The 9,695-nt window shown below is 44.5% G+C and overlaps 1 protein-coding gene across 1 annotated transcript; it reads left to right on the top strand.

The window, feature by feature from the left end:
- The first annotated feature begins 632 nt into the window (after positions 1 to 632).
- On the top strand, positions 633 to 2,229 carry LOC135830913 (large ribosomal subunit protein eL22-like). The gene is made up of 4 exons (XM_065343134.1): positions 633 to 787; positions 904 to 996; positions 1,163 to 1,284; positions 2,057 to 2,229. The coding sequence occupies exons 1-4, from the start codon at positions 776 to 778 to the stop codon at positions 2,202 to 2,204; spliced, it is 375 nt and encodes a 124-aa protein (XP_065199206.1). The 5' UTR covers positions 633 to 775; the 3' UTR covers positions 2,205 to 2,229.
- Positions 2,230 to 9,695: the final 7,466 nt, after the last annotated feature.

Genomic DNA, 9,695 nt, shown 5'->3' with positions numbered 1-9,695 from the left:
TAATCACATGGCACACAAACACATTCTGGACAGTCGTCATCATCACGGATCATGCACAAAGCGACATGACATGTCGACGTTGCATTGTTGTGTGGTTCTTCTTTTTCAACATTTTGCCCGATAAAATCGGTCGCGGCGCCGGCGCCGGCGTTCGATCCGATCTAGCTACCGCTGTAGTTAGCAACTCAAAAAGCGGTGGAGATACCAAACGTATTTGATTGATCCGATCTTGAAAAGGAGGGACAATGATTGATGTGGGACTGTGTTGAGTGGACTCCCACTGAGTCCCAGCGGACTCCCACTGCATATACCAGTATACTGAGTCCCAGCAAATCGTTGTTGGGTTGGTTCTGTTTTGGGAGCTGCGATCCCGAATGCGGTGGGGCCATCATGCGGGCACGCATGCTCGCTGCGGCATGTCGCTAGCTCTAGCGCTAGACCGCTAGCGCTAGCCGCGCTTGTCGCGGCGGAGGATCTGCCATAAAAAAAGGTATAAATCTACGTAGAAAAAGGAAAAATTATTTACGAGCCTGACATGATGTGATGACGTATGATCATGATGACGTTCTTGAACGTTGACCACATGCACATGCTGTCATGCACACTCCGGCACAATGAAGAGTTGTAAAATATTGACAACAAACTGCCTCCACAGTAGCTCTCTGCACATGCGCACTGACGGAGTATAAAAAGGAAGCTTGGAAATCGTCAATTCCTCTTCTTTTCCATCCAGACGTTTGTTGTAGCACATCGTCGTCCATCGACTTCGATCAAGATGCCTGCCGCAGTAAGTCAAACATGACTGCTAGAAATAGAATCCCTCTGAAAATATGGAGAGCGCCTGAGGAACTAATGTAATCTGAGGAACTCCTGCAATCTTGTTCTGCGATATTTTTTATGTAGCGTAAATCCCAAAAGTCCAAGAAGGAGCAACACAAGTTTGTTCTGGACTGCACCCACCCAGTCGAAGATGGGATCCTGGATGCTTCTGCCTTTGTAAGTATTTGGTTGTTCTATTACGTTCTATGTGTATGGCACTGAAGTAGTGTCTCCTGTACCAACTCTCCTAGGGCTAGTTCCCTAGTAAGAGGAGCTTAGGGTCTTCTTCCCTAAAGTGTTAGGGCAACCTTCCCTAACAGTAACTCCTCCATTTGTCCAATAGGAGCAATTCCTGCACGAGCGCATCAAGGTTCAGGGCAAGATCGGAAATCTTGGAAATGCTGTCTCAATCACCAGGGAGAAAGAGCGCATTCACGTTGTCGCAGACATTCCCTTCTCCAAAAGGTAGGCCTGCGTGCGTACGTGTTTTTGTGAATTTTTTGTTTTTAAATAGTGTTTGGTTGTAATCAACTACTATCGTGGTGCATATCAATTGCTCCATTTTTATACAGGTAGCATTTTCATGGTGTAATCGGCTCCGAACAAAAATGTGGCTTTAGAGTTTCGTGTCAAAAGCCTCGTTTCAGTAGCTGGTTGTGAACTCTCAAGCCGTAACTTTTTTACCATACACATATGCAGCATCTATCTTTCAGTTACTCCACACAACATCACGTAGCAGTGCCGTGATTGTTTCGAATGCCACAATTACTTTTTCCAAAGTAGTGTGGCGCGTGTGTGCTAATAAGCAAGTTTCACTAGAGTCATTACTATCAGTCACCACCACTCCACAAAAGTCGTTGACACTGCAAATTTTATTCAAAAGAAAGGCTTCACCAGGGAGTACAATAATAATTTATTATTTTCCTCCATGATGAAGCCCCAGGGGCGAATATTTGGAGATCCAGTTCTTTTGAATATAATTTGCAACGTCAACGTCCTTTGTGTAGTGGTGGTGACAGTAATATGAATTGGCTGCAGTTGAGTGTTCTGAAAAACGTATTCACTAGAGTTGTGGAGTTAAAAATTGCAGATGCATGTTTCTGATTTCTGATCCTATACCTTTTAACCGTGGTTCACGGTATGAGCATGAATGAGAACTATGCAACCATTAACCTTTTGGTGGTGATATCTCAGGAACAGTTGCTTTATTTGTTCTCTGCTCCACTTTCTTGATCAGGTATCTGAAGTATCTTACTAAGAAGTTCTTGAAGAAGAACAACTTGCGTGACTGGCTCCGTGTTGTTGCCAATGGCAAGGCATCGTATGAGCTCCGCTACTTCCAGATCAATAACGAGGATGAGGAGAATGATGAGGATGAGCAGTAGATACAATAGCAGTGCTATCAATATACATCTGGTATTGCTCTGTTTGTGGTGTATGCAGTGAGTCCCTTTTAGAGCATGTGTGGCTGTGCCTTGTTTGAGTACTGTTCCCCGTATCTGCGGAGGATGTCTTGGGTTATCGAGGCAACCAATAGTTTGTTTGGGACACTGACTTTTAATAGCCTATTTGCCGACTATTGCAACCAAAAGTACGCAATTGTGGTCACTGTTGTATAAAGAATACATGAGACCCAGTGTGTGGCTTGCCCTTTATAGTTTGGTTTGAATTTCTGTCAACGTGATCCATTCTGCAGTTACCCAGGGGAGATTTCCATATTGCAGTAGTAACGCACACATAGGCGCATTTGCCTGTACTAGGAGATGAAGAAAAGAGAAGTCGAAGAAACTGGGATAACTCAAGAACGCGTTAACGGGTCTCTAAGAGTTGGGAGATATTTTGCACATGTAAACAATATGATACATTCTGTCCCTTTGGAAAAATGCGGCGAAGAATTCAAAATTCCGCGGGGGAAAAGGGGGGTTTTCTGCGGTAAAATCAAAAATCTGCGGCACTTTCTGCAAGTTTTTCACCCTCCTCGTAGAGGATATGACAACTTGTCGCATGAAGGAGCACTTTTCATACTATCCTTTGCAGTCACAAACTGAATTAGAGTGAAGAATCTTGGAGAGACCTGCACTGGCAAGAGAAATGTGCTCAAACAGATCGCAAAGTAGTTTTTCTGCTGCTTTCTGAGTAGTAGTTTTAGTAATTTACCCCAAAAAATTCAGATTCCGCGGGCAAAAGTGTGGATTCCGTGATTTACGTGGATGATGGCAACTTCTGCGAAATTTGCCGCGGCCGCGGAATCGCGTTTTTCCAAGGGGACAGAATATGAAGTGCCAAAGGGGCCGCGATCTTGAATTATGAACGTAGTATGCACATGTGTGTATTAGAAAAGGGAAATGCGTTCATTCATGATCGACACAACGCTTTTTAGCCGTAATTCACATGCGCTGATCCCAATCCGCGGGAGTCTCCAAGTTTCAACCACCTCTGAAGCTTGGAGAGCCTCCTAAAAGTCGGAGAGAATATAAGAACAGCTCTCGAACTTTTCGGAGAGCCTCCAACTTTTCCGAGAGGATTAAAGAACGCACCCTTATATGTACGTTAGTGCGGTATGATGTTGAAGATGTATGACAAAGTTTTATACCTGTCTCCGCGGAAAAATTATTTGAAAGTTACGCAAACATTACAGTGCATTTTGGGCTGAGTTTTTGTTGTGGCCTTGAGATCGCGATTTCCTGTGGGCCCGGGGACAGGTATGCAGTGATTGTTTTGTCAGATCCATCCACGTGGCCACTGGATTCATCAACTGTTCGAACAAATTTTTAAAAGAGATTAGTTGAAGTGTCCCATTAGAATGGTTTCTATCATTTTTGGAGTTTTTCAGTGGAATTGTCATGGCGATGATGACGTCCGATCAGATCGACCATCTCCACGTACTGCGTGACGTAGCTATTCCAAACTCTTTGGAACTAATCCACCTCTCCCATCGGATGAGGTTGTGGAGTTTCGAGGAGTTTCGTTTTTATGAAGAGGCCAATAAAAGGCCACCTCTTCACAAAAACGAAGCTCCTCGAAAAGTCAAAGAGTGACAATCGAGAGGTTAAGATGCACGTTATTTCTGACGTGACGCGAAAGTTCAGCTCGCGATATTTGGGTCGCGCGTCGAAAAATAACGCGAGTGACTTGCAGCTCACGTAGAAATTTGGAGTTTTACGCCAAATTTGATGTGAAATTGTAGCTGGCCGCAGTCTCTCTCGGAGGCAAATGCAGACGGGTCTCAGTGAACACACTGTTGTTAACTTTATTATTACTAAAGACTAGATTGAAGGTTGAACTCTAACTCTAAACTGACATAAAGAGAATTGTGAACAGCAGCTTTTATAGGGTGAGGAACTGTTAGTGTAAGAAAGCTAGCCTATGACCAGGGGATACGTAGAGCAGAAACAGAAAGGTCAAAGTAAAATGTGTGGGCCACAGTCATTGCACAAGGAATGATGCCATTTGATTCTATGCAGAAGAAGGAGCTGAATAGCAGTGTGGGCAATGGGCGTAAAAGAGGCACCGGGAAGACAGCCATTAGGAATTCTAAGGAAGCTTCATTAGAATGTGTGTAGATAAATGAAAAGGAGGTTGAAAGTGAAATGCATCAAAAGGGTCTACAGGGTCATGTGCTAGTATTGCTCAGGTCATCCTAGTGTGTGGGAGTAATACATGAACACAGTGAGACTAGTTACTATGCACGTCATGGGTCTGCAAGCACAGTAGCAAGAGTTGCAAGTGCAGGGTGCGGTGCGGTGTAACACGCGTGACCAATACATTGAAAGACACGCTGCAGCTGTGTAAGTAGTTACTAGCGTGCCAACGCTACAAAATTACGCGTCCCGTCGGAAATAACGTGCAACTTAACCTCTCTAATTATTATTATTACTTGCATGTACGCGTTGGAGTCAACCATGCAAGCATGATCCACAACTTCGCTTATGCTGAACATGATAAACAGGACTATGACAGGGGAAAGAAATTGAGCTAGAACGATGATACAATGATATAATTATCATATACAATGTAGCTCATGGGTATTGAAGATATGTCATTTATGAATATGTCTTTAATTATGTCATTGAATATTGCAGCCTGAGTGATAATAATAGTGCTATTTCCTGAGTTTGACTGTTTCAGGACCTGTCGGAATATCACGATGCACAGATCTTCATGCATAGATCTCGCCATGCGGGTCGGTCATGGGCAATGGCTCGCAGGCTCTGCAGAGCGTCTAAGTTCCCGAGCAATCCGGCATTGGCTTGGCGCAGATCTCCCACCAATGCCTGCGGCAGGGTCGTCCGCGGTCTACCCCTCCAGCATTTCTGTTGCTGATTGGCGAAGTACGCGAACATAGCCATAACAGCTGGAGATTCATCTGCCATCCGCAGGATGTGGCCAAACAGCCTCCAGCGTGATCTCTTGACCATGACACTCAAGGGTTCAGCTTCGCATCTGGCATAGAGAGCATCATTCGGTATTATTTGTGGCCATTTCACACCGATGAGTGACCTTAGCTGACGGCGGTGGAAGGAATCCAGGCGGGACAGAACGGTCACACTGACCCCCCACGTACCCGAGTTGTACGTCAGTACTGGAACAATAAAAGTGCTGTACAGCCGCAGACGCAACTTCTCGCTGATGTGCTGATGCCTCTTCCAGAGGCTCCATAGGGACTGAAATGCTGCAGTCGCCAGCTGTTTTCGTCGCATAATATCCTCTTCGTCGCCCAGCAGCGAACCCAGCTTGCGCGTTGTCCTCCACTCTTCATCGATCCTGTCCGCACTTCTGAAGATGTCCGTATACTCAGTTTTGTCCCGGTTCATGATCAGGGACCACTGTGGTAGCACCGTGCTGGCAGTCGCCTCCACGTCCGCCAGCCAGGACTTTGAGGTGCTGACAAATTCTGCATCATCCGCATATACAAGTTCGAGCGGCAGACCGTTGTCGCTGAGAGGTCTTGCTGGCACCTCTTGCCTTAGTTGTCGGAGCGCAGCCTCCAGGTAAACCGTGAAGAGAACGGGGGAAAGGCAATCCCCCTGTGGCGTCCCCTTCGTTGTAGCAAATGATTCCGACTGGCACCTCCCAAGCTGAACACGAAGTCTGGTGTTAGAGATCAAGACCCTGATCAAGCGAACGTCATCGTCACTCAGAAACGCCTCCAGAACAGTCAGCAAGGTGTCTCGCTTGATCGTGTCAAAAGCCTTCGACAGATCAATGCCCAACAGGTGAACGGTGCTGTGGTAGCGCTGGGTCTTTGCCACAAGCCATCGATGCGCCCATACCACATCCGCGGTGGATCGGCCAGGGCGGAAGCCGCTGTGCGTCTGGGCTAGGTACTGGTCAACCTTGGGTCTGACTCGAGCTAAAGTGAGGAGTGACAGGGTCTTCCGCAGCGTGTTGAGAAGAACTATCGGACGTAAATTTGATGGTGGTCCCAGCGGCTTGTTGGGTTTCTGAAGTGGGATCAGACTGCCACTGCCTATATCAACCACCTCGTGTTGCTCAAACATGCCGTTGAAAATGCTGGTCAACACAGGAGCCAAAGCATCACTTGCATACTACCTCTCTAATACGAACAATAATTTTTCGCGGCGCGCAAATTTTGCGTTTTCAAGAATTGCGCTGGTTCACGATGAGAATCTTTCGCAATTTGATCTGTTTAGTAGGATCTTGTACTGTCTACATGTACATGTATACAGTCAATGTACAGAGCAGTTCACAAATGTGTGATGGTTGCGAAAATGGCGAAATTTCAATCATGGCTCTAGTGAATGTTTCTCACTTTTTTGGGTCCAAAATGACGCCATGCAGAAATTTCAATCCAAATACCGCATACTAACATACAATGTACACTGTAGTAGCAAGAGTACTCTTGATACAGTCGTCCCTCTCTAATCCAGCACTTTATAATCCAGCACCCTCTATAAACCAGCACAATTTTCAGTAGCCAAATGTCCTCTTCATGCACATTGCAGCAGTAGATCAGATTTGTTAATCCAGCACCCTCCCTAATCCAGCAGATTTCCGTGGCACAAATGGTGCCGGATTATAGAGGGACCACTGTAGTAGTATATAGGGCGTCGTCGCCAAAGTATTTTGTCATCCCTGAAACGAACATCGTTCTCAACTGCATTTCCATTTTCGTACTCGGACTCCCTCCCCTTCCTCTGAAATGAACACAGCTTGCTATGCTGGACGACAAAAATCTCATGCGTGTAAATGTATACATGTACATGTATGTACCCCCCCCCCCCCACACCTACCTGTATGTCAATGATGTTCGTTTCAGGGACGACAAACACTTTTACGACGACCCCCATGATACTGTGCTGCATGCAGCTACATGGATGTGGCAGGTGACCTGCTTGAATAATAGTAATAAAATAATTTATATTACCGGGATGACCTGAATCGTGCTTGAACGCATCACCTTGGTAGAGGATGTGACCTAAAAGTTTAGTTGCATACGAGAGAGCTTGGAAGCCCAGGGCCCTATGCTATGCGTTTTTGCCTAGCTCATCATGCATGTTATTAGAACTGATGGAAATGTTTTTTCCATTGACTGGCTACATCATTGTATTGCAAAAACGTTTCAATCAGTTTGCCAATGAATATGAGTTAGGCAACTGAAGTAATTGCAGAATTTAATATTGCCATAATAATAGGGAAATAATCTACGTGAAGATAATAATTTTAATATAGCTATGAACAGGATGAAGGCCGCAGACATCACGCAACTACGTTACTTGTTCGACATGTATTTACTGTGTATTTTATAACAAAAATATTATTGAAAACCCATAATCGATTTTCTTGTTCCTATCATCAGTGCCTTTGGTTACGTAATCTTGTTACCTTTTTGCGTTTCCTCTAGTGGTTTTATTGCACTTGTATCCTGTTGTTATTTCTAACACCTTTCTATTTACAGTACTTAACTTCAGTTTTTTTGGTTGTATCCTTAGTTCCGTATTTTTCCCACTGATGATAGGAACAAGAAAATCGATTATGGGTTTTCAATAATATTTTTGTTATAAAATACACAGTAAATACATGTCGAACAAGTAACGTAGTTGCGTGATGTCTGCGGCCTTCATCCTATTCATAGCTATATTATAATAATAGGGGATTGTTATTTTCTCTCACTTCATCTACTTTTGGTTTGCTCCTACTTTTCCTTTTTATCTCCTTATAATCGGAATTTCTGGCCTCCTTGTAGTAATACATTGATCTGTTGAGCCAATGAGGTAAAATATATTCCATACAATACGATACAATACAATGATACAACGAGAGAGCTTGGAAGCTCAGGGCCCTACGCTATGCTTTTTTGCCTAGCTCATCATGCATGTTATTAGAACCGACGGAAATGTTTTTTTCCATTGATTGGCTATAGTGTTTTACGTCGACCATGACGGCTACACTGCCCAACCATACCACAACGAACTGATCGGCTACATCATTGTACTGTATTGCAAAAAGTTTCCATCTGTTCGAATAACATGCATGATGAGCTAGGCAAAAAAGCATAGCATAGGGCCCTGAGCGAAAAAATAATAAACTTTCTCTTTGTATCCTTTCGAGGGTAATACGACACCGTCTGCCACCTTGATGACCTAGGCAAAAAAAGCATAGGGATGTTATAAATTTTTCATTTCTCCTATTTTTTTTAAGACAACCTAGGATTCGAACCCGCACTATCGCCCTGCATGCATTCCCCGGTACACTTCGCATACATACTCATTCTTCCAAGTTGCTTCACGTAACTCGTCGTTATGATCTTGCATTTGAAAGCTTTATTTGAATATTGTGGCCAGCTGTCTTTGATGGCACGGGACAGGTACGGGATAGCGCAAAGCATCTTTTCCGTTTGCCGTTCTTCGACAACAGCTCTCGCCTTCATCTCTGGTGCGGGTGTCATCTAGTGACTTCGTACATGCGCTATAATAGACCAATCCCTTTGTCTGGGTTCGTGAAAAGGGCCACGTGTGCAAGTCAGCTCGTGTGAAGTGCATGGTTTTGTATTTAGTTGGTATATGGCAGCTTATGGGACAGAGAGACTTTTGCTCCCCGAGCTTGTGTATGTAAATTGTGTTTTACGTCGACCATGACGGCTCGATTTGAATTGCAGAACGGTAGCTCCGATACAAACTCTAAAACCAGAAAATAATAATGGCTACAATGCCCAACCACACCACAACAAACTGATCGGCTACATCATTGTATTGCAAAAAGTTTCCATCTGTTCGAATAACATGCACGATGAGCTAGGCAAAAAAGCATAGTGTAGGGCCCTGAGCGAAAGAAATAAACTTTCTCTTTGCATTCGAGGGTAATACGACACCATCTACCACCTTGTTGACCTGGGCAAAAAAAGCATAGGGGTGTCATAATTTTTCATTTCTTCTATTTTTTTAAGACAACCTAGGATTCGAACCCGCACTATCGCCCTGCATACATTCCTCCGATACACTTCGCGTACATGCTCATTCTTCCAAGTTGATTCGCGTTTATGATCTTGCATTTGAAAGCCCTATTTGAATACTGTGGCCAGCTGTCTTTAACGGTACGGTACAGGACAGGTACGGGATAGTGCCAGGCATGCCGACGGCACAAACACACAAGCACGGAATTACGGCTGTGGGGACCCTGGCTAGCGCCAGACGTTACTGAAGTAACGTCTTTTGTATGGCTACGGCCGGGAATAATAGTAGGTAGTCTTTGCCATCACCACCCAAATGAAAGAGGTTTTTCCCTTTTTACTGTCGTGTGCCGAAGAACAAACAGGCTAGGATTTCACAAAGCACAGCATACCAGATTCCAGTGCATACATGGTGGCTCAACTGTGCATAGACTGTCACCCGTCCTCTATAGTTTTACCTCGTTCT

Source organism: Sycon ciliatum, chromosome 1 (assembly GCF_964019385.1).
Source record: "Sycon ciliatum chromosome 1, ocSycCili1.1, whole genome shotgun sequence".
NCBI lineage: Eukaryota > Metazoa > Porifera > Calcarea > Leucosolenida > Sycettidae > Sycon > Sycon ciliatum.
Note: the sequence above shows the minus strand (reverse complement) of the source record. Positions and strands in the feature narration are given on the sequence as shown.

What these genes read in the sequence shown, in the direction of transcription:
- LOC135830913 (XM_065343134.1), top strand. An exon ending in TCCTGGATGCTTCTGCCTTT is followed by an intron (nt 997 to 1,162) that starts GTAAGTATTTGG and finishes TTTGTCCAATAG; the next exon opens with GAGCAATTCCTGCACGAGCG. An exon ending in GACATTCCCTTCTCCAAAAG is followed by an intron (nt 1,285 to 2,056) that starts GTAGGCCTGCGT and finishes TTTCTTGATCAG; the next exon opens with GTATCTGAAGTATCTTACTA.